Raw genomic sequence first — 26,891 nt, forward strand, 5'->3', positions numbered from 1 at the left:
CTGCTGGGGTGCGGGGTGGCCTGGTTTCCAGAAAAGCTGTGCACCAGGATGATGGGGCAGAAGCAGTGAGAGAGGAAGGCAGGAGGGTCCCTGGGACTGAAATACTGGGGGACTGCCCCCTCACCAGGAAGCTGGGGATCCCAGCCCCAGATCCAGCCCCTCTCAACACTGGGAGACCATCAGGGCTCGCAGCTTCCTACAGGAAAAGCTGACGTGGATGGGGCTGAGGACATAGCATTGGTCCTGGCCTGAGGCCACTGAGGCTGGGTCACTCCCAGCCTGGCCCAGCTCTCCTGTCCCCAGAAATCAGAGGCTCGGTTGCCCCATGGGCATGCAGGGGCACTCAGCGGGTCTGCTGCTGGCAGGGCTGGGCCCCCGTCCTCTGCTGCTCTGAGCTCTCACTGTGCCTGCTGACTGGAATGTGCTCAGAGTATGGCTTGGTTTCTATTCAGTCAGAGAATATGATCTAAGGAGAGCCCTGAGTTTTGTGTCCTGGTTCCATCTCTGCTACTTTGATGTAATAGGAGACTTTGGGCAAGTCCTTGTTCCTTTCCAGGCCTCAAGTTTTCTTAACTGTATACTGGGGTGGTGACAGACACCCTGTCTAAAACCAGCAGTCATCTGGTTCCTGAGATGGACACCGCTGACCCAGTTCAGGTCAAATTCACAGTCTGAGTTACGAACCAGTGGAGGTGACAGGCCCCAGGCCCCCAAAGCCTCCTCGGTTCTTAGGAATGAAGAGGTTCCCAGCACGTCTTCAGGCCTGGGGCTCATCTATCCCTCAGATGGGGCTGGCTGCCTTCCCTACCCTTCCGTGTGTCCTCTCATACCGCCCCCCAACTCCAACTGCTCCCCTGCCAAGGGAGTGCTCTTGGTCACAGGCACAGGAAGTAGCCCCTTGAGGGCTCAGCATCACCCCTCTGTCCTCCTTTATTTGCTTCCCACTCCTTTTTGTATCCATTGAGCTAGACATGGATCTTTAAAGATACCACGCCCTGGGATAGGATTCTGGGGAGGATCTATCAGACAGTCACACCTTAGTGATAATTGACTTGATCTTTTGCCAAGGGAAAAACAGACTTGACAGACTTGACAGAAGGGAGGGCATGTCCAGAGCCTGGGAGGTAGGTGGGAGAGGCAGGCGGTAGAGAGCCCCCAGGGGGCTGTGTGTGCTGCACAAACCCTTCACCCATGACCCATCCACCTTTTCCATTCCTTTCCCTAACCTTAGGGCACCCACTGGGAGTGAAGCGCTGGCTGATATGTAACGCCATCTCTCCCTTTGCCTTCCCTGACCCAGAGTCCTGGGGACCCCCAGGCCACTTGGCCTGGTTGGTGGTGGGGGACAGTGGGATAGTCAGGGTTCTATAACTAAGCTTCCAGCATAGAATTTCCACGCCACAGTTCAGGTGCCATGGCAACCAGGGGAAATAAACACTCTGAGTTTCACAGTCCAAGTTCTGCCGTGACGTCATCTCCAGCTCCAGCCTGCTGGGGCCTGTGCTGGCTGTGCCCCAGACAGCCTCAGCTGCTCAAACCGGAGAACAGTCTTCCTTCCCAGCTTCCTCAGTGTCTGGGGTGGGAGGTGGGGTGTCTCAGGCAGGGCTACCCCAGCTCCTTGTCTGCTGTTTAGACCCTGCTGTAGCTGCTGCTGCTCCCTCCCCAGCCCCAGCCATGAAACCACCCAAGGGGACCAGGAGCTCTGTGTACTTTGCACAGCAGCGAGAAAAGGAGCCATTGCCCTCACGGCAGGAGGTCAAGCAGACCCCTGTCATCATGGCCATGATAAAAGGTGAGAGCCATCCCCACCCTGGGCTTGGGCCCCCTCCCCTGTCGCCAGGACTCCTTTCAGCCTGCCACCTGCAAAGCCCCTTCCAACTTCCTTGAAGCCTTTCGGAAGACCTGAGCCTCCAAGCTGACCCTAATGGGAAGTGTTGGCTGCTGGGATTGTCCAAGTGGGTGCGGGAGGAGGGGAGCATGGGGCTGCAGTGAGGCCCGCTTTGGAAAAAGACTAGGAGCCTTTGTCCTAGCTTTAGCTTTCCTCACTTCTCTTCAATTTTACTCTCAAGGGAGAGCAGACACTAATTCTTCTATGTTAGTAATGACTGACTAGTACTTTAAGTGGGAGTAGTTTAGTGTAGGGATTAAAGGTTTGGGTTCTACTGGATGATTGTTTAGAATCTTCACACTACTAGTTTGTGATATGTGGGTAGATTGATATTTCTAAGCCTCAATATTCTGTGAAATGGGAAAAACAAGAGCATCTACCTTACAGCATTGTTGGGAGGCTTAACGGAAATAATCCATATCGGATGCCTAGTGGAGAACTTGGAGCAGAATAAGTTCTCAATTAACTGTAACTATTAGCTTCTTATTATGCATTGTCTGTCCAAGAGAAACTGCATTTTATCTGGAAATACTGCCTTCCCCCAAATGAAGCAGCTGGATGGATGCTGGGTTTGTGGCAGTGCGATAGCAGCAAGAACAAAGACCCCCAATATTCCCATGGTGCGCTGTATTGGGGCTTCCCCTGCCTCTGACCCGGTGGGCCCAGGTTGAGGACTGTCATGTCCATCGTTACAGGTCCGGGGCCCGCCAAGTACCTCCGGCCATCCTGCACGGGTTACATAGATCATGACATCTCCATGTTCAAGGCACCAGCTTATACCCTACATAGCCGGCACTCAGAGAAGCGTGAGCGTCGCCACCCCAGTCATCCCCCTTGGGTTGGAGCTGTTGTTGGAGGTTGAGGGGAGAGACGAGAGACATGGAACCATTCTCTGTAGCCACTGGAAATCTAAGTGGGACACTCAAGGGGCCCCCTGGGTCCAGAGGAAGCCAGCAGGGATTGAGGGTGGGGCAACTCCATGGGCGAGCCTGTAGGGGATCCTGGCGCTGTCCAGCTGGCACAGCAGAGTCTCCCTTGTCTGGCCTTTGGCTGGGGCCCTTCAGCTCCGGTCGCCATGCTCTGCTAGGGTCACTTGCCATGTGGCCAGGCAGGAACAGTTAGGGGGCCAGGGGGGAAGTGGTGGCCCCTAGAGCTCCCCAGGTGGCCTAGAACCCCCTGGAAGGGCAGAAGCAGCGGCCACAGATGACCTAAGCTGCTGGGCAGGGTGTGGTGGCATGCACCTAGGGGTCTGAGATCTGGGGTGCCTGTCAGGCTTTTCTCTGGGGAGAACAGCCATCTCAGCAGGGGAAGCCTCTGGCCTGGCTAGGCCTTTTCTGAATGCCAACAGCAGCCACAGGGCTATTACTTCTTGGCCCCAATCCCTGATTGGGTGGGTGGTTGCCCAAGCTGCTGGGCAGCTGTTATTTTACTGTTCCTCTGAGCAAGTTCTTGAAAATATCAGGTCATGTGTTAAAAGTCCAATTTTACAGATGAGGAAATCAAGAGTCCCCAAACACCCAGGAGCCACAGAATCTGAAGTGGGAGGGAAATCTTGCCTGGAGGCGGGCCAGGTGCTCAGTGGGGCAGCCTTTGGGGCTGACCAGGCCCTCTCCTTGGTTGCCCTGCAGGGAACGTGGGCCACAGCAGCCCTGGGCCTTGCTATCTCTTGGATCCCAAAGTAACTCGGTTTGGAATGTCCAGCTGCCCGCAGGTCCCCATGGAGGAGCGCATCTCCAACCTGCGTAAGATGGGGTTATGGACAGATGTTGGGGGTTGGGAGGTTGGGGGGTGGGGTGCACCCTTAGGACCTGGGCAGGGGCAAAGGGTCAAGACTGTCTCCTTGGGAATGTCTGGATGCCGGTATCTCCCTGCAAGACACCGACATTGCAATGCTGACATCACCATGTCTTGAAGTCAATGTTATGACATGCAGCATGTCACCAGGTGATGTTATGATGACATGGGGCTCCTGTTGTGGATGCAATATTGTCATGCAAACGAACTCACAGACTGTAGTGATCTCAGGATGTTTCTGTGTCCCGATGTCAGGATGGCCTAAGTGGCCATCTTTTTTTTTTTTTTTTTTTTGAGATTGAATCTCACTCTGTTGCCCAGGCTAGAGTGAAGTGGTGTGATCTCAGCTCACTGCAACCTCCGCCTTCCAGGTTCAAGTGATTCTACTGCCTCAGCCTCCTGAGTAGCTGGGATTACAGGTGCACACCACCATGCACAGCTAATTTTTGTATTTTTAGTAGAGATGGGGTTTCACAATGTTGGTCAGGCTGGTCTCGAACTCCTGATCTTGTGATCCGCCTGCCTCAGACTCCCAAAGTGCTGGGATTGCAGGTGTGAGCCACCGCGCCCAGCCTAAGTGACCATTTGGATGTCCCTGCCCTGCTGCTGAGGTGGTCAGCCTAAGGTCACAGTGGATAACCAGGACCATCAGTTGGCTAGCAGAGAATGAGGTCTGTTCCCTGCTCTGAGAGCCCTCCCTTCCCACCACTCCCTTTCAGGCCTGAACCCCACCCTCGCATCCTGCCAGTACTACTTTGAGAAGATCCACCCACCGGGGGAACGTAGGGCTCCCCAGTACACGTTTGGCTACCGGCGCCCATACAGACTGATGGACCCCAACCCGGCCCCCAACCAGTACCAGATGCCACTCTTGCTGGGGCCCAACACCCCTGTCAGCCGAGCTGCTCCCAGCTACAGTCTGGCCTCCAGGGACAAGAACTGGTTCTACAAGGAGGATGTGGCAGGAGGCCCTGGACCTACCAGGTACGCCCGACCTGAGCCATCCACCTATCAGAACCGCAGCCCCACCTACAGCATGGCCAAGCGCTTTGCCTACCCTCTGGACCTCACACCACGGCCTGGCCCTGGCTCCCACGAGGTCCAGCAGGTCACTGTGCACAAGCCCCACATCCCTGCTTTCACCATGGGCATCAAGCACTCACTCCACCTGTGCCCACTGGTCATCGATGTTCGTGACTGAGGCCCCTCCTGGGGCACTCACTGCCCCTCATCCCCAGAAATTATTTTTCTACACCAAATTGAGCGATTTGACCAAGATTTCTAGTAGCAGAGCCGGTGCCTGCTGAGCGTCCGGCACACAGAAGGCATTAGAGATATATTTTCATGTATTCGTTTTCTCCTTTTCTATTCACAGTTGCTTCCTGTGGGTCCTGCTCTGGGTGAGGGGCTGGGGACACTGGAAGGAATGGTACAGTCCCTGTCCTTGTAGAGTTCCATTCTGGTTCACCAGATGGGGAACCATACGTCTGTCCTCCAATGAGCCCCAGGCAGGGACTCAGGAGAGCTGTGTTCCAGTCCTGCCACTAACAGTCTGTGTGGCCTTGTGCAGCTCCTGCCTCTCTCTGGGCTCAGGATTGCCCTTTAGACAGTGCAGTGGGTAGGCCTGGAAGAGGTCCAGGTTCCCCCAAGTTCCAGAACTGTGGGACTGTGCTGACAGGGGACAGTCCCAGAGACAGGGGCAGGGCAGGTGGGGGTGAGGGCAGAGGAGTGGGGTCCCTCTGGTTGGGAGTTGGGAGAGGAGTTTCCTTGGGACCTAAGAGAACAAGAGGAGACTGTGCTGGGGAGGGCGAAGGTGGAGGTGAAGGTGAGAGCAAAGCATGCAGGTGCAGTGACAGGGAACTGGGGAGGTGCAGAGCGGCAGGGGTCTGGGGTGCAGGGGTGGGGCTGCTAACGAGGGCCACATGGTGGGCAGCTGGGAGGGGCCTCGGGCTTTGCCCTGAAGGTGTGAGGGCTGGAAGATGCTTTGGGCAGTGAGAGAAGCTCGGACAGGATGGGCAGAGTGGGAGGCAGCTCTCAGCCGGGCAGACTCCTGGGAAGGGTCAGCTTGTCACATGCTGTTTTTGGGGAGTCACTTGCTATGTCTCCAGCCTCAACAGCTTAGCCTGGCAGTGTTTGTCAGAGGAGCAGCCATGAATTAGCCAGGAGAGGGCAGCGTTGCCTCAATCTTCAAGCCCAGGCCTGTGCCCACCCACCCAGGCCCCCACCCGTTCTGGCTTTGCTGCTGCTGGGCGGACAGGCGCCAGCTCCTGTTGGTCTCGAGGAGGCGAGGGTCTCTAGGGCCGACATTTGTCCTTCCTCCGTTCTTGGCATCCAGAGCCTCAATTCACCTCTACTCCTGGACACAGGAAGGTGTGAGAGAAGTTCTACTTTGACCTGGCAGCTTGAGGCCAGCGAGTGGCATGGAGGGGATGTGGCTGAGGTCAGCGGAGGGGCTGGGAGGGAGGGTGGGAGCCATGGAGTGGAAGTGAGGTGGGGGCGGTGAGAAGAGCCCCCAGACCCGATGGCTCAGGCAGAGGCACGCCGTTCCGCAGAGCAGAGGGAGACGGGAAGAGAGCACCGCCTCAGAACCAGTGTCTAATGGCTCATCCTTATAAACCTGAACAATTTCCAGGTTTTAATTTAAAGCAAAAATTGAGGCTGGGTGCAGTGGCCCATACCTGAAATCCCAGCACTTTGGAAGGCCAAGGCAAGCAGATCATTTGAGGTCAGGAGTTCAAGACCAGCCTGGATAACATGGCGAGACCCCGTGTCTACAAAAAAATACAAAGATTAGCCGGGTATGGTAGCGGGCACCTATAGTCCCAGCTACTCAGCAGGCTGAGGTGGGAGGATCGCTTGAGCCCAGGAGGTCGAGGCTGCAGTGAGCTGTGATTGTGCCACTGCACTCCAGCTTGGGTGACAGAGCAAGACCCTGTTTAAAAAAAAAGAAAGAAAAGAAAAGAAAAGAAAATTGAATTGAAGACCTAACTTTGGACAGAAAGGAACAGAGGATATAATATTATTTGGAATATTTTTAGAAGCACACATACAACTAAATATTTAGAAAAGAGCCTGTGATAAACCCCACTAGGGATGTCCTTGACTCTGGGCCCTGAGGTCCCCTCTCTATCTCACCCGCCCCCAGGCCCTGGGCTTTGCGTCTGGGCCTCTCAACAAGGCTGGCCTGGGCTGGATCTTGGGAGGCTGCAGGAACTCGGGGATCCATCTGTCTTGTAGCAGATTAGAAAGATGTCATTTTGGCCGGGTGCGGTGGCTCACACCTGTAATCCCAGCACTTTGGGAGGCTGAGGCGGGCGGATCATGAGGTCAGGAGATCAAGACCATCCTGGTTAACATGGTGAAACCCCGCCTCTACTAAAAAACACAAAAAATCAGCTGGGCGTGGTGGCAGGCGCCTGTAGTCTCAGCTACTCGGGAGGCTGAGGCAGGAGAATGGTGAGAACCCGGGAGGCAGAGGTTGCAGTGAGCCGAGATCGCGCCACTGCACTCCAGCCTGGGTGACAGAGCGAAGACTCCGTCATTTTGCCGACAGTGCCATTTATCACGGCAGCTGCAAAAATTAGTGATGCTTGGTCTGTAAGTGTTGGGTGGGATGGGAGCTGGCAGGTGACAGCAGCCAATGCTCCCCGGCATCACCAGGTCAGGGAACTGCAGGCCAACCTCTGAATAGGGGTTTTCTGACTTAACACTTAGCCCAGGTGAAGGCCCTCTGTTGGAAAGATGAGGAAGCTGGCGCTCAGAGCCTGGAAAAAACTTTGGCCATATGACAATTGTTATTACTATTATTATTATTATTGAGATAGGATCTTGCTCTGTTGCCCAGGCCAGAGTGCAATGGCACAATCTTGGCTCACTGCAGTAGCTGGGACTACAGGCACACGCCACCACACCTGATTAATTTTTAATTTTTTTTGTAGAGACGTGGTCTTGCTATGTTGCCCAGGCTGGTCTCAAACTCATGGCCTCAAGTGATCCTCCTGCTTGGGCCTCCCAAAGTGGGATTACAGGCTTAAGCCACCATGCCCAGCCCACGTGACAGATTAGTGGCCCATCTCTAAATAAAAGTCTAGGTTTCGTGTGTGACCAGGACCAGGGCTCGTCGGGGGTGAAGTGCTTTACTTCTATTAGGACTAAGTATTACTTTTGCCTTTATGGCTCAGTCTAGGACAGACCTTCAGCCTGGCCCCAGCTGCCACCAGACAGGGGCAGGATTGGGAGCTGGTCCTGGAACTAGGACTCACTCTTGGGGTGGGTTTATGGTCCCAAGGGAAGGGGAGAAGGAGGATGGAGGGTTCGGAAGGAATATCTGGGGGGTGAAGATGTTCAGATGAGAGATGGCCCCACCATCAGAGGGATGCCAACTCCAGGGAAGATGAATGGGGCCTCCCTTGTGCCTCGGTCTGCAAAAAGACAGGGTCATTTAGCTTGGGATCGACCTCTGGATGAAGCAGTCCCATCGCTTGACGCTGCCTTTCCTGTGGTAGTGCCCCCAGAGAGGTGACCTGCAGGTCAGGCACGGCCTCCCGGGTCTGGCTGAGTGCGGCGTGGCCTCTTCTGAACAACTCAGGGGGTTCTCACTTGACCTTGCAGGAAGCCCTGGTTTGATCCTTGTAGGACTTGAATCCGTATCTTCAGGTCACTAGACCCCACAGCCCAGCACTTGATCACACACAAAGCCCCCATCCATGCATTCATTCATTCAACAAGCGTTTGCTAAGCTCCTGCCCTGTGCCAGGCTCTGGCTGGGCCCAGGGATATGGAGAGATGATCTTCACCTGGAGCCCTGGCCTCCAAGACGTCTGAGGCTGTGTCAGTGGAAGGGTGGGAATTTGCCCTTTCCCGCCACGAGCAGACATTGGAGGGCGGATGAGGCTCGGTGCCTGGCAGGAAGCCAACCTGAGGTTCCTCCCTTCTCTCTAGGGGGCAAGACAGGCCTGACTCCATGTTGAGTTACCTCAGCCAGAGCTTGGTGGTGACATTGCAGTCCCATGAGCACTGGACAGTGGCTGGGGTGGGGGCTGGTATCTGTTGTTCCATTGTTGCTGGAGGAAGCCCCAAGGCCAGCCACGACTCTGGTTCCCAGGACCTCGGAGGATAGTGGCCCTGGGCCAGAAGCGGAAGAGGGGCCCTGCCTTCAGGGACACATGGACACACCATCTGGAGGCACACAGGTAGGGGCTGTGCACACACACATACATGTCCCTTACTGCACACACGTGGGGCAAGACACACGCACAAATGCGCAGACCCACACCTTACTCCACACACACACACCTGGTACCACCACTGCCTTCAAACACATGCTTCATGCTAGTCACAGGGAAAAAGCAGACACGACCCACGCTTATACCACACATGCGCACAGGCCCCACGCCACGCACGGCCACACCTCTTACTCTCCCCACCCCGCCCTGTCCCTCTCTCCCAGGCATCTCATCTCATGCACAGATACATGCCCACCCAGGCTCACTGGTGCCCCCCGCTGCCCTGGAGAAGCAAGTCCACAAACCATGAGATGCCCCGACATGCAGAGAGAGGTGGGATGGGTGATGGGAGGGAGGTCAGAGAGTACCTGCATTCCCACAGGAGAGGGGACCACTGGCTTCTGTCAGCCCTCCATCCTCGGGCCTGGCCTCTGGGCACTGTACATGTGCTTGTGAGAGGGCATCTCCATGAAGACAAGCCAAGTGCCCACCCCTGCTCCCAGCACACAGAGACGCCCACCCTCGGGGCTGCTCAGGGATGGGAGGCCTAAACAGGAGCTCCTGGCACCTGGCTCCTTTCAGGGTGGGGTGGGGGGCTGGTGGGAGGACATATCCCCCTGAGTCCGTGGCCCTGCTTACTGGTGGAGAGTCGCCCGCCCCTCCCGTTCCCTCTGCTCCCTCTTCCTCTCTGCATCCACATCCTCCCAGCTGGCCTTTCTCTCCCCTAGATCCTCTCCCAGGACCAGCTTTCCTTTCCCTTTCTCTCTCTCTCTCTCTCTCTTGCTCCCTGTGTCTCTGTGACTTGCTTATCCTTTAGAATAATGATTGACATTTTCAATTACCCCCAAAGTAACAGCCGTTCTTGGGGCCTGGCAGAGGAGGGCTGCACGGGCGCGGGCACGGGCGCTGGTTTGTGTGTGGGGTCTGCAGGTGGCGGGGGTGGGGACGCCCACAGTCCCACTGTCCTTTGTTTGCTTTTTCTCATCCGGAGCCTTCATTTTTTCCTGGAAGATTGGAAGCACGTTTCCCTTCAGAGGAGGAAGGGAGACAGAAGAGAAATAAAAACTGTCATCGTCTTGTAAACACAGAGTAGCACCAAGTGGGGGCTCGGCAGGAGAGAGGGACATGAGGGAGAGGCCAGGACAGAGAAAGGGGGCCGAGAGGGATGAGGTGGGAGTCAGAGAGCAAGGTGGGAGGTGAGCAGGAGCCCCCCTCAAGGCCGGGGGGGTGGGTGTCCTGCAGGAAGGACTGATGGGAGGGGAACGAGGCGAGGCTGATCCAGGGCCATGGGGGGGTTTTGAGGAGACACAGCGTCTGCTGAGTGCCAGGCAGGCCCTGGGAGGTAGGCGCTATTCTCTGAATCCCACCCTGCGCCAGGCTCTGGGGGCGCTGAGGTGAGTGACAGATACGTCTTTGCACTCGTGGAGCATAAACTCTACTGGAAACAAAGCGGTGGCTTCGTGTGTTCAGCACTTATATCAACTGAGGTTCAGAGAGGGTGGGGGACCTGCCCGACGACACACAGCCGGAAGTGAGGGGACCAGGATCCCAGCCAGATCCGTGTGACCACAGTCTCCTTTCACATCGCCTCTGCTGTGGGCACACTTTGCTCTTATGAGACCTTGAACAAGTCCTGCCCTCTCGGCCATCAGTTTGCCCGTCTGGAAAGCAGCCAGCATGCTGGCTCTCTGCAGGGCTGCGGGTAGCATCAGATGTCTGGATGTGAAGGACCCTCAGCTCTGGCTCTCTGCCGAGCTGGCTGGCGGGTGGAGGAGCAAAGACCACCAGGTGCTGGGGAGGGACTGGCCGGCAGAGAAAGGAGGCCGGACCGCAGATTTACTCCCTGCTGCCGCTCAGTGGCAATAATTGGGTACTGCAGAGGGTTGGTCTGGACGGCCACCTTCAGTTGGCACAAGGGCCAGAGCAGAAAGGCGCCTCTAGGGAGTGTTGTCTGGTCCTCCCTGGCCCCATTTCTCGGATGTCCAGAGAAAGGAGGGACTCCTCCTTAGGTCATCCAGGGCAGAAGCTTGGGCTGGGCTTTCAGGGTAGGGTGCTTCCCTCCATCCCTGTGGCACTCAAGAAGCCCCCAGTCAGCTTCAGAGCAAGAGAAACAGTTCTACATTCTCTGCTTGATGCCACCACCTCCAGGGAGCCTTCCAGGGTCTCCTTCAGTGGGAAGTGGCCTCACTCCTGCCCTGCAGTCCCACACTCAAACTCTCCTTGCTCCTCCTGCCCCACCCAACCATGACTGTCCTCCTGCCCGCAGCAAATCAGTCAGTGGGGCCCCTTGAGGCACGAGAGATGGTGGAGAGCCATTGTCACCACTCAGGGAGCATATGCCAGGGGCCCACTCTGTCCTGCGGCTCTGCCTGCATCCTCTCACTTGAACCTCGTAAGAACCTTGCTAAGTTGGGGTTATTTTGAGCCCCATTTTTCAGGTGAGGGAAGGGCACAGAGAGCTTATGACTTTTACACACAGAGTGGTGTGGCAGGGACTCAAACCCAGGTCTGTCTCTTCTCTGGAGAGGCGTCTGCATTTGGAGGTGAAAACTACCCCCGTGGCCATATGACAGTCCACTGTGACCGGACACTGAAATGACCAGTCCAGGGGGCTTGTGGGCTGGGGCCTCGGCTTCACCACTGTGCTGCTGGGTGACTTCCGGCAAGGCCCGTTCCTCTCTGGACCCTGGTTCCTCATCTGTGTGTGTGTGTGTGTTCTGGGCTACCTCAGAGATCCATTCTGACTTTGAGTGTGGCATGTCCCATCTTGGGCAGGTCCCAAGGCTTGGGCCCTGGGAGGGAAGGGTTTTGAAGGTCATGGGGAAGGGTTGCAGATGGCAGTGTGGGAGGCAGAGTTCTGGCTAAGAGCTGGACCCCTTGGGTGCACCTCCTGCTTGCATGTCAGTGTGTAGGGCTGGGGATCAAGGGGAAGTGTGGACTGTGAAGGCACGAGGGATCCGGCTTTGGGACAGGTATGGGGCTGGCCCAAGGGCCTGGATGCTTCTCCCTCCGCTGCCTGCCACAGAGGGGAGTTTGTCTTGCAGGAAACAGCCTCATCCATCAGCGGCAATGAGGGGCTGACAGCGGCCACTCCCCGCCAGCCCCGGCTGGAGGCAGACTCATAAATCCCACGCCAGGCCAGTCTGTAAATTCCTGTGATTCACATCCAGCCTCTTGGAGGACAGAGACATTTAGGGCTGTGGGGCTGGCTGTTCTCTCTCGGACAGGACAGGTGGGTACTGGGGAGAAGCCTCTTCATGGGTCCAGCAGTCTCAGATAGCCCCCCGAGGAGATGCGATGCTGAGCCACCTCTGCCCACGCCCAGGCCACCGCTGCCTAGGCCATTCCTGTGCCCTGGCCCAAATCACCCTGGAGGTCACGTGTGTGGACACGCTCTGTGGCCTCAGAGATCTCATAGGGCCTGTGGCCCTGTGAGTGGAGGATTACCCAGGTGCCGAGGCAAGAGACTGAAGGCACAGACTGTTTCAGCATAACAAAGAAAATAGAATAAGAATAGTCAAAATACAAATTAGATATAGAGATGATCATGGATAATTATCAATTATTATTATAAACATTATTAATCATTACCTTTTAATTACTAATATAACCTAGGAATAACCGGTGGGTATAGGGTCAGCTGCTGAAGGGATATTGTGGGAAGTGACCTAGAAGGCAAGAGGTGAGCCCTCTGTCATGCCCACATAAGGGCTGCTTGATGGCTCCTTGGTCAAACGGTAACGCCAGTGTCTGGGAAGGCACCCATTACTTAGCAGATCGCGAAAGCGAGTCTCCTTTCCTTGGAGGAGTCAGGGAACACTCTGCTCCACCAGCTTCTTGTGGGAGGCTGCATATTACCCAGGCCTGCCAATAGTCATCTGGAGGCCTAAACCCCTCCCTGTGGTGTTGTGCTTCAGTGATCACGCTCCTTGTCCACTTTCATGTTCCTCCCGTACTCCTGGTTCCTCTTTGAGGTTCGTAGTAGATAGCAGTAGAAGGAATAGTGAAAGTCTTAAAGTCTTTGATCTTGTAAGTGCATAGAATAAAATGCTGATGTATGCTGCCTTCTCTCTCTCTGCTCCGGCTGCCTAAGAGGGAAGGGCCTCCTGTCCTGTGATCAAGTGATTTGCTTCATCTTGTCAATCACTTAGAAGATTCATCCTCCTTACCCTGCCCCCTTGTCTTGTACGCAGTAAATATCAGCGCACCCAGTCGTTTGGGGCCCCTACTGGTCTCCGTGTTGTGATGGTAGTAGTCTCCCAGGCCCAGCTGTTTTCTTTTTATCTCTTTGTCTCCTGTCTTTATTTATTACAATCTCTCGTCTCTGCATACGGGGAGAACACCCGCTAAGCCCCGTAGGACTGGACCCTACATGACCGGGAGGGTTGGCTCCATGAGCCCCACAGTGAGGTCTCCTGCCAATCTGCAGGGCATTCTGTCTTGGGGTTGTGAGGACACGGTGGGAGATTGGGGCCCAGTCTGTGCATCTCTCATTCCAGGGAGGCCAGGGCCCTGAATCCACTGTCCCTTAGGCAGGAAGGGGACAGGGACACTCAGGTTAGGGCTGCAGCCATTTGTCGACTTTCATCAGGACTTTTGCCACACTCACATGCCACTGGAACTCTTCTTAGTGTTTTTTAGAAATCAGCTTACTTTTAAAATTTAAGTGTGTGATTTAGCCTCGTCTTTAGCCATATTTGTGAAATCAGGGTCTGATATACTAGTCAAATACCCACACACATGTACACATACACATGTGCACACACACACTCACACAGACCCATACATATACACATATATGTGAAAATATACACATGAAATATATCCATGAAAGTAAACACATAGTTAAAATAGCAAATGCGCAGCTCCGTGTACCATCTAATCCTCCTTTAGGTTTAGAGTGACTCTAGTCTCCCCCGTTATGGGTGATTCCTTGCGGGTGATACAAAACAGGTTCAGCTGGCTCACAGAGCTGAGCATTTACCAGCCATTCTAGCCTTCCCCCACTTTACAGACAAGAAAACCTAGGTCCAGAGAGGTGCAGGGCCTGCCCGAGGTCGCACAGCACTGGGATTAGTGGCCAGCCCGCCTGACTCCCAGTTGAGTGCTGCTTTGTGGAAACACACTCCGTGTCTGCGGTGTGCAGGGCTCCTTCCTCCAGAAGCACATGTGGATTCAGAGGCCTTTTGGAGACAGTGGCCTAACACGCCTCCTTCCCCCCCACCTCCCAGTGCCCAGCACCCTCACTGGCCGGCACGGATCTGGGTGTGCAGCCACTTGGCACACTGATCCACACACGTGGGCAGAGTCACAACACAGAAGCTTGCCTGCACACAGAGGCATTTGCGCCAGCTCCCTGCACACTCGTGCCTGGTGTGCTCAGAGGACCACCTGTGCTGCTCATGGAGACAGGGTTAATGTCCAGGAGACAAGAGACAGCTAATGTCCAGCTGTCATTTCTCTACCTCAGGTCAGAGAGTCTGACCCACTTAAGAGCCTTCCATGGCTCCCTATGGCGTACAGCATTGAGCCCCAAAACTCATACTCTTCGGACTTCGAAGATTCTCCACCCTATGCCCCACCCTCCCCACAGAGCTCTTCCTCATTCTGTCTCTGTTCCCTGCTTCAGCCAGCAGCTGTCCTGGATGCGGCCCACACTACACCTCTGCCCACACTGCCACACTGCAGCCTCTTTACCCAATACCCTCCAATTCCTCGCCACGTAATTCTTTCTCAGTCATGCCCCGGACTGCATTGAAGCCAGGCTGTCTTAAAGAAGCTCTCCCAGACTGCCCTTTTCACCAAGGCAGGATCATGACTTGCCAAATGTTTCACATGTGTTAGTAAGACTAGAGTCGGAGCAGGCATCAAACCTTACATCCCATATGTCACACCTCACCACAGACCTGGGCGCCAAATACCCTGAAGAGTCTGAACTCACGTTGGCAGTTAGCAAAGTGCTCCTATGGCCGCATCTGCAGTTAACACAGCATCTCTATGGCCACTGTCTCCCTTGAGCCCCACAGCCACCCTGGGAGAAAGGCAGAAAGAAATCATTTGATAGAAAGGACGCTGAGGCTCTGGAAGGGAAAGGGACTTGCCTGAAGTCCCAGGGTGAAGCAGCATCTCTGGACTCCCAGTCCAGTGCTCTTGCCCAATACCATGCTGCTTGCCTCTACCCATCTCCGTTGGTCATCAGAGCATCATAGAGCAAGCCCCAATCCTTGCCTCATTTTGGTTTATGGGCGCTGGACCCACAGCCCCACCCTACAGTCATTTGGAGACAAAAACAGATGCTATTGTTCTCCCTTAGAGAATGTGGCCAGTGGAAACAGGGCACACTGGGAATCAGAGTGAATGTCCTTGCAAGAGGGCCATAGGTCAACAAGTCCAAGCCAAAAGATGCAGAATGCTTTTCCTTAGAAATCTTTGGAAGTGAAGCAGGTTTCAGACACTCCCGTCCCTGCCCCTGCAGCCAGCCCTACTACATTGGTTTAGATCTGGTAGGGTGGGGTGGGGGTGTGGGCGTGGTGGGGGTGGAAGAAAACATCAGATTGCCCATGGTCCCCAGGCTCTTGTCCTGGTCCAGGCCTGGGTGCCATTCTTACACACTCACACTCGTGTGCAAGCTCCCCCCCTCACATCACACACCTTGATGGTCGCACAGTCACAGCCTGGTCTCTCCTCCTGTGGGCCAGTGGCTGGACACCCCTTGGAATGGCTCAAAGGAGTCAGGACTTAGAAGTGGGGACATCAGGGTAGCTGAAGGAAATCCACACACCCAGAGCAGATCGGGGTTCAGACTCTCTGACCTGAGATAGGCTCCCCAGGGGCTGGGAGAGGAGGTGGAGGGAATGGAGGATGGAGCACAGACAGAAGAAAGAAGGAGGAATGCAACGTGCGGGGCGGCCGCCAAGAGTGAATATGGAGGGAAGTGCCATGCAAGTGCTGGAAACAAGCGGGCAGGTGAGAGGAGCCCCATAGCCCCCTCCCTAAAAACGACCACCTCCGGGACTCAGTACTCCTTTGGGGGCAGGCTCCGTCAGCCCTCGGCCACTCAGGGCTCCAGGACCCACGGTCCGAGTGCCTGGGATACACACGGCCGGTTCTGCCACAAGGTCCGATACTCTGGAATCCAGCCCCATTTCCCTCCTGGCCACGTCCGTCCGGCGGCCTCTCACGCCCTATTCAGCTCCTACTCACCTGGGGACCCCGGGCGGAGCGCGAGGGCACCTGCCAGGGGAGGGCCAAAGGGGTCGGGGAAGCCCCCTGATGCCTGCGTCAGGCCAGGACGCTCCGCACCTGCGGCCAGGAGTCATCCACGGGCGCCCGTGGGCGTGCTGACAGTGGTCGTGTTGATGTCACCGATAGTGCTGGGCGCCTCCCTCAGCACATGGTGCATGCGCAGCTTCTGGTCTCCCCGCTGTGCCTGCTCTGTCCACTCCTCCATCAGCATGTTCTGGTTCCCACTCGAGTACAGGCTGGCCAGCAGCTCCAAGAAGATGAACTCCTTGGTCTGAGAGTGGGTAAAGGGGGAAGGAGGTTGGAACCTGATGCCTGTGCTGCTCTGGCCGCCCCACGGGGCCCTGCTGGGAATGTGTGCTGGACTTGGAGCCCCGAGTATGGCTTTTCAGGCGGCTTCTACACCGCTTAGATTGGAAGATCTGCCTGCCCACTGCCCTTTTCTCACTGAGATGAGGACACTGAGGTCCAGAGGAAGAGTCACCTGTCCAAAGTCACAGTTCTGGGAAGGGACTTAGGATCTATCATGCCACCAGGACACCTGTCTACTCAGTTTTTAATTTTTGGAGATAGGATCTCGCTCTGTCACGAGGCTGGAGTACAGTGGGCGAGATCATCGCTCACTGCAGCCTCAACCTCCTGGGGTCAAAGTGATCCTCCAACGTCAGCCTGTCGAGTAGCTAGGACTACAGGCACGTGCCACCACCAAGCCCAGCTATTTAAAAAAAGTTTTTATATAGAGATGAGGTCTTATTATGTTGCCCAGGCTGGTCTCGAACTCATGGGCTCAAGTGATCCTCCCACCTCGGCCTCCCAAAGTGCTGGGATTACAAGCATGAGCCACTGTAATCCCACGTTATATTTCTATGGGACAACTCTGGTCTGGACCGTGCCTCCCTTTCTGAGGTTGGTCCCACAAGGCTGGTCGGCATCTCCCCCAGGCCAACATGGCCACCTGGGTCCCCAGTGCCACAGGAATTCCCTACCCCCATGAGGCGGCACATGCATGTTGTTGATCATGAGGTGGATGATGGTCTTGGGCATGAGGTTCTGCGCGTTCTTGTTGACAATGGCCATGTTCTGAATGGTCTCCACTTGCTGCTCCAGCTGTGGTCCATGGAGTGCATGAAGCTATCGGAGCCATTCCCCTCGGTCTTGCTGGCCTGTCATGAAGAACACAGGGCATCAGGGTACACAGGCCATGTCGCCAGGCTCCAGGCATCTCCTGCAAGGGTACCTGGAACATTGATGCAGAGAGAGAAGCAACTGGCCTAAACAGACACCTAGATCCCCACATGCTCTAAAGGGTTTCAGGTCTCTGCCCATCCCTATATCTCTCAGGACCCCAGACTCCCCTGATTCAGCCTCATCTTGTTTCTGACTGTAGTACCCAGAGTTTGCCTCAATTTCCCAATCCAGAAATGAGAAAACAACATCTGCAGGTCCTTTGCTTAAAGATCTGACCAGAGCTGGTGCCAGGCTGCAGACGCCTGGCAGGAAGCAAGAGAAGGTCACACTCACTTTCTTCTCGTCCTGGGAGGCCCACACACCAACATTGCCACCACTGCTGGCACCAGGGAGCACAGCCAAAGTAGACACACACAGCGGGGAAAAGGGGAGAGGTTGAGTGAAGCTGGGACACTGCACCCCAACTCTAAGGCTCCTCTAGACAGTGCCACAGTGAAATAGGGGAGAAAAGAGAAGGCAGTCACAGGATGAAGGGGTGGCCTACCCCTCCACACCTGTGGGCGTTTCTCATTAGGTGGAACTAGAGACTTGAGAAAAGAAATGAGACACAGAGACAAAGTATAGAGAAAGAAAAAGTAAGGCCGGGCGCGGTGGCTCAAGCCTGTAATCCCAGCACTTTGGGAGGCCGAGACGGGCGGATCACGAGGTCAGGAGATCGAGACCATCCTGGCTAACACGGTGAAACCCCGTCTCTATTAAGAAATACAAAAAACTAGCCGGGCGAGGTGGCGGGCGCCTGTAGTCCCAGCTACTCGGGAGGCTGAGGCCGGAGAATGGCGTGAACCCGGGAGGCGGAGCTTGCAGTGAGCTGAGATCCGGCCACTGCAGTCCAGCCTGGGGGACAGAGCGAGACTCCAACTCAAAAAAAAAAAAAAGAAAAAAAAAAAGAAAAAGTAGGCCCAGGGGACTGGTGCTCAGCATAAGAGGGCACCGGTCTCTGAGTTCCCTAGTATTTATTGATAATTATCTTTACCATCTTAAAGATAAGGGAGTGGCAGGATAATAGGATCATTGTAGGGAGAAAATCAGCAGTAAGACATATGAATAAAGATCTCTGTGACATGAGTAAGTTTAAAGGAAAATGCTGTGCCTTGATATGCATATGCAAACATCTCCATAAACCTTTTAGCAGCATTGCGCCAGCAAGTCCCACCTTTTGCCGTAAGACGGTTTTCTCCTATCTCAGTAAACAGAGCATACAATCGGGTTTTACACCGAGATGTTCCATTGCCCAGGGACGGGCAGGAGACAGATGCTTTTCTCTATCTCAACTGTCAACAACTGCCAAGAGGCCTTCTCTCCTCTTGTACTAGTCCTCCTCAGCACAGACCCTTCACGGGTGTCAGGCTGGAGGACGATCAGGTCTTTCCCTTCCCATGAGGCCATATTTCAGACTATCACATGGGGAGAAACCTGGGACAATACCTAGCTTTCCTAGGCAGAGGTCCCTGTGACCTTTGGCAGTGTAAGTGTCCCTGGGCACTTGAGATTAAGAGAATGGTGATGACTTTTAACCAGCAAGCTGCCTTCAGACACTTGTTTAACAAGGCACATCCTGCACAGCCCAAAATCTATTAAACCTTGAGTCACCACAGCACATGTGTCTTGCAAGGACAAGGTTGGGGGTAGGGTCACAGATTAACAGCATCTCAAATACAGAACAAAATGGAGTCTCTTATGTCTACTTCTTTCTATATAGACACAGTAACAGTCTGATCTTTCTTTCTTTTCCCCACAACAAGAAACCAGTATCATAGAAAGGGCATGCAGGAAATGCCATCTGTGGCAGAGACGGAGACACAAAACTGCCACTGGAGAAGGATGGGAGGACCAGAAAACTTAACTCTGATCTCACCCCCAGAGTAGATAGTGGGGAGGATTCCTGGTTATTTCTGAGTCAAATAAGGGCTCAGAAACATGGCATGACTTGGCATCGCTGTGGATGGTGCCCCAGGGCCCCCTAGTATCAGCAGCTTGCCCCTCCTCTCCTTGCCCTGCTGCTCACCCCAACACACTCAAGGTACACGCCAGCCCTCAGAAAGGAGGACTTCCAGCTCTTCACCTCCTCCTGTGTCTCACGGGCCGGCTCCAGCTGCTGATAATCCTTGTAGAAATTCCTGCAAGACAGGGCAGGCAGTGAGGGCAGATGGGCAAAGCCCCACCCTCCCTGGGGGCTAAGGGTATGCCTGGACTTTGGGGTCATCATACCTGAGGCAAGTCCTGGCTTGCTCATTTCCCAGCTGTGTGATTCTGGGTAAATCCCTTCCTTTCAGCCTCAGTTCCCTTATTGGGAAGATGGGTTAATAATAATTCCTGCCTTGTTATGGTTTGGCTGTGTCCCCATCCAAATCTCAACTTGAATTGTATCTCCCAGAATTCCCACACGTTGTGGGAGGGACCCAAGGAGAGGTAATTGAATCAGGGGGGCTGGTCTTTCCTGTGCTATTCTCATGATAGTGAATAAGTCTCATGAGATATGATGGGTTTATCAGGGGTTTCTCCTTTTGCTTCTCTCATTTTCTTCTGCTGCTGCCAATGTAAGAAGTTCCTTTCACCTCTCGCCATGATTCTGAGGCCTCCCCAGCCATGTGGAGCTATAAGTCCAATTAAACCTCTTTTTCTTCCCAGTCTCAGGTATGTTTTTATCAGAAGTGTGAAAATGGACTAACACATTAAATTGGTACCCTTAGAGTAGGGCATTGCTGAAAAGATACCTGAAAATGTGGATGTGACTTTGGAACTAGGTAACAGGCAAAGGTTGGAACAATTTGGAGGGCTCGGAAGAAAGCAGAAAAATGTGGGAAAGTTTGGAACTTCCTAGAGACTTGTTGAATGGCTTTGCCCCAGAATGCTGATAGTGATATGGACAATAAAATCCAGGCTAAGGTGGTCTCAGATGGAGACAGGGAACTTGTTCGGAAGTGGAGCAAAGGTGACTCATGTTATGTCTTAGCAAAGAGACTGGTGGCATTTTGCCCCGCCCTAAAGATTTGCGGAACTTTGAACTTGAGGGAGAAGATGTAGGGTATCCGGCCGAAGAAATTTTTAAGTAGCAAAGCATTCAAGAGGTGACTTGGGTACTATTAAAGGTATTCAGTTTTATAAGGGAAGCAGAGCATAAGTTTGGAAAATTTGCAGCCTGACTATGCGATAGAAAAGAAAAACCCATTTTCTGGGGAGAAATTCAAGCCAGCTGCAGAAATTTGCATAAGTAGCAGGGAGCCTAATGCTAATCCCCAAGACCATGGGGAAAATGTCTCCAGGCCATGTCAGGGACCTTCATGGCAGACCCTCCCTCTTGGGCCCACAGGCCCAGGAGGAAAAAGTGGTTTTGTGGGTTGGGGCCAGGGACCCCGTGCTGTGTGCAGCCTAGGGTCTTAGTGCCCTATGTCCCAGCCACTTAGCTGTGGCTGAAAGGGGCAAACGTACAGCTCAGGCTGTGGCTTCAGAGGGTGGAAGCCCCAAGCCTTGGCAGCTTCCATGTGGTGTTGAGCCTGTGAGTGCACAGAAGTCAAGAATTGAGGTTTGGGAATCTCCACCTAGATTTCAGAAGATGTATGGAAATGCCTGGATGCCCAGGCAAAAGTTTGCTTTTGGGCCCTCATGGAGAACCTCTGCTAGGGCAGTGCAGAAGGGAAATGTGGGGTCAGAGCCCCCACACGGAGTCCCTCCTGGGGCACTGCCTACTGGAGCTGTGAGAAGAGGACAACTGTCCTCCAGACGCCAGAATGGTAGATCCACTGACAGCTTGCACCATGTGCCTGGAAAAGCTGCAGCACTCAATGGCCAGCCCATGAAAGCAGCTGGAATGGAGGTTGTAACCTGCAAAGCCACAGGGGTGGAGCTGCCCAAGACCATGGGAACCCAACTCTTGCATCAATATGACCTGGATGTGAAACATGGAGTCAAAGGAGATCATTTTGGAGCTTTAAAATTTGACTGTCCTACTGGATTTTGGACTTGCATGGGCCTTGTAACCCCTTTGTTTTGGTCGATTTCTCCCATTTGGAACAGCTGTATTTACCCGATACCTGTACCCTCATTGTATCTAGGAAGTAACTAGTTTGTTTTTGATTTTACAAGCTTATAGGTGAAAGAGACTTCCCTTGTCTCAGATGAGACTTTGGATTGCGGACTTTTTGGGTTAATGCTGAAATGAGTTAAGATTTTGGGGGACTCTTGGGAAGGCATGATTGGTTTTGAAATATGAGGGAGGACATGAGATTTGGAGAGGCCAGGGGTGGAATGATATGGTGTGGCTGTGTCCCCACCTAAATCTCAACTTGAATTGTATCTCCCAGAATTCCCACGTGTTGTGGGAGGGACCCAGGAAGTGGTAACGGAATTGTGGAAGCTGGTCTCTCCCGTACTATTATCATGATAGTCAATAATTCTCATGAGATCTGATGAGTTTATTGGGGTTTCTGCTTTTGCTTCTCTCTCATTTTCTCCTGGCACCACCATGTAAGAAGTGCCTTTTGCCTCCTGCCATGAGTCTGAGGCCTCCCCAGCCATGTGGAGCTATAAGTCCAATTAAACCCCTTTTTCTTCCCAGTCTCAGGTATGTTTTTATCAGCAGTGTGAAAACGGTCTAATACATCCCTCTTCAGATCACTGTGATGATTCAGCCAAACATTATCCTAAAAAAAATAAGTTAAAAGTCTTGCTTAAATATGACAAGCTTATAAAAATCAACAGAAACATTATATTAGAATTTCTAAAGTAATTTCCATTGAAATCAAGAATAAGAAAAACTGCTGCTTTCCCCAGTGTTAGTCAACATTATTTAAAATGTTTAGCTAATTAAACTGAAAAAAAAAACAATTGGTATGTATATTGTACAAAAAAGGTAAAATTGCATATTTTTGTATATAATAGAGAACAGAGAAAATCTAAGATTTTAATAAGATAAATACTACAATAAATAAAATATATGTCAAATATATATATATGTCAAATATATATATACAGCACATAAAAATTAGCCTTTCTCAGTAGGAAGAATAACTAGTCATGGATGTAAATTTATTTTTTAAATAACACATAAAAGCATTATATATTGCTTAGGAATACATATAAAACCATTATCTATTATTTAGAAATGCAAAAATACATTTAAAAAATGTTTAAATGTTTGGGAATTATAAACACTGGCTTCTAGACACTAGTCACATATCTAGAAAGGGGGAAGATGAAAGAATGTCATCACATTCAATAAATATGTCAAAATGTTAAAATCTAGTAAGTATGAGATGAGGGTGCATGTTGCCCGGAATATTATTTTTTATATTTCTCTGTATATTTGAAATATTTAATAACACAATTTTAAATTTGAAATATCTTCTTTAAAATCATGGTAAGGCCAGGCGTGGTGGCTCACGCCTGCAATCCCAGCACTTTGGGAGGCTGAGGTGTGTGGCTCACCTTAGGTCAGACGTTCGAGACCAGCTTGACCAATATGGTGAAACCCGTCTCTACTGAAACTATAAAAATTAGCCAGGCATGGTGGCATGCACCTATAGTCCCAGCTACTTGGGAGGCTGAGGCAGGAGAATTGCTTGAACTTGAGAGGCGGAGGTTGCAGTAAGTCGAGATTGTACCACTGCACTGCAGCCTGGGCAACAGAGCAAGACTCCATCTCAAAAATAAATAAATAAATAAATAAATGTCTGGGTGTGGTGGCTCACGCCTGTAATACCAGCACTTTGGGAGGCCTAGGCAGGCGGATCACGAGTCAGGAGTTTGGGACCATCCTGGCTAACACAGTGAAACCCCATCTCTACTGAAAATACAAAAAAAATTAGCCAGACATGGTGGCGGGTGCCTGTAGTCCCAGCTACTCGGGAGGCTGAGGCAGGAGAATGGCCGTGAACCTGGGAGGTGGAGCTTGCATTGAGCCAAGATTGTGCCACTGCACTCCAGCCTGGGTGACTCCATCTCAAGAAAAATAAAATAAAATAAAAATAAAAATAAAAATCATGATTAAAAACAACAATAGGCCGGGTGCGGTGACTCACACCTATAATCCTAGCACTTTGGGAGGCCAAGGCCGGTGGATTGCCTGAGCTCAGGAGTTTGAAACCAGCCTGGGCAACATGGTGAAACCCTGTCTCTACTAAAATACAAAAACAAAACAAAACACGAAAACAACAACAACAACAATAATGGCTAAGAACGTTTGTATATTAAGTAATTTTTAAAGACAGAAAACAAGATCTAAGCAAGTGGAGAGACATGCTGGTACTCCAGAAAGGATAGTGTTAACGTTAATTCCTAGAAAAATTAATGTATAACTATGATGCAATTCCCACTAGAATCACATTGAATTATGTCTTGGTCCATTTTGGCCACTGTAACAAAATACTATAGATTGGATAGCTACTAAACAACATAAATTGACTTTTCCTAGTTTTGAAGACTGGGAAGTCCAAGATCAAGGCACAGGCAGTTCAGTGTCTGGTGAGAGCCCATTTCATTGTTTATTTATGGTGCTTTTTTGTTATGCCCTCAGCGGGGGAAGGGACAAGCAAGCTCCCTTGGGCCTCTTTTACAAAGGGACTAATCCTGTTTATGGGAGCTCTGCCCTGACATCCTAGCTACCTCCCAAAAGCTCTACCTTTTAATACTGTCACCTTGGGGGTTAGGATTTCAACATAGGAATTTGGGGAGGGCACGAACATTCAAACCATAGCAAGTCATTTTACAAAAGTACATGAAATGAACGTAAAGTTCAAATGAAAAAATAAATGAATAGGCAAGAAAACTATGAAAATAAAAAATAGAAACAAGGAGAATTGCCCTACCAAATATTAACCTATATGATAAAGTCAGTATAATCAAAACAACATTAAAAGATGAATAAAAATGTATCCGTGGATCAGAAATTGATCCCCAAATCAATGTAAGTATATATAAGTATATATATATACTTAGTATATATAATATATAGTATATATAGTATATATAATATATAAAAGTATATATTATATGTAAGTATAATATATATAAGTAACTATATATAGTATATATAAGTATATATAATACATATAAGTATATATAATATATAAGTATATATGTAAGTATATATAAGAACATAAAATATAAAACATAAAGTATATATAAGGACAAAAAATATAAAAAATATTCAGTGGGAAAAGGTTAATTTTTTAAATATAAGCTGGCTATCAATCTGGAAGCAAACACGATCTCATGCCATTCATAAAAATAAGGTTCTGATGGTTTAGAAATTTAAATATAAGGAATAAAGAATATGAACATGGAATGCACGGAAGAGAAACATGTGTTTTATAATATTATGACAATACACTCAATGTCATTAGAACTCAGGAATAAGTGAACTGAATACTTTGTGGTTTTACCAATAACTTGGAATATGATGTAGTTTTTAAAAATATTGATCCAGAGTCTCACTTATTGAGACAGAGAGATGAAAAAACCACATTGCTTAAGTGTGATTTTTTTTTATCAATCATAAAACATACTATACTTGAATATACCACTTTTTATAGGTCTGTACAAGCATAAGGAAAGATATGGACCAAGGGACATCGAGCTGTTACTATTGCTTGTTTATGGGGTGAGGATGGAAGGGACTGCAAGAAGATTATTAACGTTATTCTTATATATATATATGTATATATTTTACTTTTTAAAATAAGTAGACTTGCTGATATAATTTAAAAATAATAATTTTAAATATTTAGGCATATTGAGAAAAGAAAACCAAGGAGGCTTTGCAGACGCCCCCGCCGTCGGGAGCCAGGTACTATCAGCCGTGGCTAACCCCACTGTGTTCTTTGACATCGCCATCGACGGCGAGCCCTTGGGCCATGTCTCCTTCAAGCTGTTTGCAGACAAGTTTCCAAAGACAGCAGAAAACTTTCATGCTCTGAGCACTGGAAAGATAGGATTTGGTTATAAGGGTTCCTGCTTTCACAGAATTATTCCAGGGTTTATGTGTCGGGTGGTGACTTCACATGCCATAATGGCACTGGTGGCAAGTCCATCTTCGGGGAGATATTTGATGATGAGAACTTCATCCTAAAGCCTACAGGTCCTGGCATCTTATCCATGGCAAATGCTGGATCCAACACAAATGGTTCCCAGTCTTTCGTCTGCACTGTCAAGACTGAGTGGTTGGTTGGCAAGCATGTGGTCTTTGGCAAGGTGAAAGAAGGTATGAATATTGTGGAGGCCATGGAGCGCTTTGGGTCCAGGAATGGCAAGACCAGGAAGAAGATCACCATTGCTGACTGTGGACAACTCTAATAAATTTGACTTAGGTTTTATCTTAACCACTAGACCATTCCTTCTGTAGCTCAGGAGAGCACCCTCCACCCCATTTGCTCACAGTATCCTAGAATCTTTGTGCTCTTGCTGCAGTTCCCTTCCATGTTTAGCTGGATTGCAGAGTTGAGTTTATGATTATGAAATAAAAACTAAATAACAACAACAAAAAAAAGAAAAACAAAGGAAAAAAATGAATTGGACTCAAGAGGTATAATGGCTATTATCCTAGAGTGGTGGTAGAAGAAAGGAAAGGATGGAGAGAGATTAAATAAATTAGTTGGTTATTGACACTTTTTTTTTTTTTGAGATGGAGTCTCACCCTGTCACCCAGGTTGGAGTGTAGTGGTATGATCTCGGCTCACTGCAAACTCCACCTCCCAGGTTCAAGCCATTCTCCTGCCTCAGCCTCCTGACTAGCTGGGACTACAGGTGCCTGCCACTAGGCCAAGCTACTTTTTTGTATTTTTAGTATAGACAGGGTTTCACCATGTTGGCCAGGCTGGTCTTGAACTCCTGACCTCAGGTGATCTGCCCACCTCGGCCTCCCAAAGTGCTGGGATTACAGGCCTGAGCCACTACACCCAGCCTGAAACTAGTTAAGCCCAGGCAGAGTTCCTGAGGCCCAGAGGGATACATGAAATATAAGGCACAGACCTTACTCTCTATTGGCATAAAGTCTGATCATGGATGAAATTAAAACACTTGAAACCATTTACATATAATGACACAAGCCCCTCCAAAACTGTCAGGTTATTCATGTTTTATATAATGGTAGTTTCCTTTTCAACAGGTGAAAAATTAAAATTTTATTAACATGTTATAGGGTTGAAAAATTGACATGTATGTTTTAGAATCAGGAGTTGTGGAAATAGGAAAACTTGACGAGACCTGAAGAAATAGATTAAAACCTGTTTGGGGATGTTTTGGAAAGTTCTAGAGCAGATGCTTTACATATGTACCCACTTCGTGGGACAGTGTTTTGCTAAAATATAAATGATTATATTTCTGTAAATGGACTTTTTCCCCGAATTTTAATAATTTAAGTGTTCTTGGCATGAAAATGTGGAGGAATATTAAACTTTGCTTTTAATTTTAGTAGCGTAATCAGAACCAACTCTACAGGAGAGAGGTGAGCTTTATTATGTGGCTGCTTGCATAGAAGCTGGGTTCCCATTGGGATCAGG

The 26,891-nt window shown here is 50.9% G+C and overlaps 1 protein-coding gene, 1 long non-coding RNA gene and 1 pseudogene across 2 annotated transcripts; 2 read left to right on the forward strand and 1 right to left on the reverse strand.

Annotated features, from left to right (window-relative positions):
• Positions 1-1,459: 1,459 nt before the first annotated feature.
• Positions 1,460-5,031, forward strand: ODF3L1 (outer dense fiber of sperm tails 3 like 1). The gene is made up of 4 exons (XM_003918929.4): positions 1,460-1,792; positions 2,584-2,694; positions 3,517-3,630; positions 4,402-5,031. The coding sequence occupies exons 1-4, from the start codon at positions 1,675-1,677 to the stop codon at positions 4,881-4,883; spliced, it is 825 nt and encodes a 274-aa protein (XP_003918978.2). The 5' UTR covers positions 1,460-1,674; the 3' UTR covers positions 4,884-5,031.
• A 10,468-nt stretch (positions 5,032-15,499) lies between these two features.
• LOC101010383 lies at positions 15,500-19,784 on the reverse strand. Its single transcript, XR_002519850.2, has 3 exons — positions 19,403-19,784; positions 17,136-17,312; positions 15,500-16,423 (listed from the first exon to the last, which is right to left on the reverse strand). It is a non-coding gene; the product is annotated as an uncharacterized LOC101010383 (long non-coding RNA).
• A 5,333-nt stretch (positions 19,785-25,117) lies between these two features.
• Positions 25,118-25,954, forward strand: LOC116275905 (annotated as a pseudogene).
• Positions 25,955-26,891: the final 937 nt, after the last annotated feature.

The sequence above is a fragment of the Papio anubis genome, chromosome 7 (assembly GCF_008728515.1).
Source record: "Papio anubis isolate 15944 chromosome 7, Panubis1.0, whole genome shotgun sequence".
NCBI classification, from domain to species: Eukaryota; Metazoa; Chordata; class Mammalia; order Primates; family Cercopithecidae; genus Papio; species Papio anubis.

Coding starts and splice junctions, on each gene's coding strand:
- ODF3L1 (XM_003918929.4), top strand. CDS start 1,675: ATGAAACCACCCAAGGGGACCAGGAGCTCTGTGTACTTTGCACAGCAG. Junction 2,695..3,516: donor TAGCCGGCACTCAGAGAAGC/GTGAGCGTCGCC, acceptor GTTGCCCTGCAG/GGAACGTGGGCCACAGCAGC. Junction 3,631..4,401: donor GGAGCGCATCTCCAACCTGC/GTAAGATGGGGT, acceptor ACTCCCTTTCAG/GCCTGAACCCCACCCTCGCA.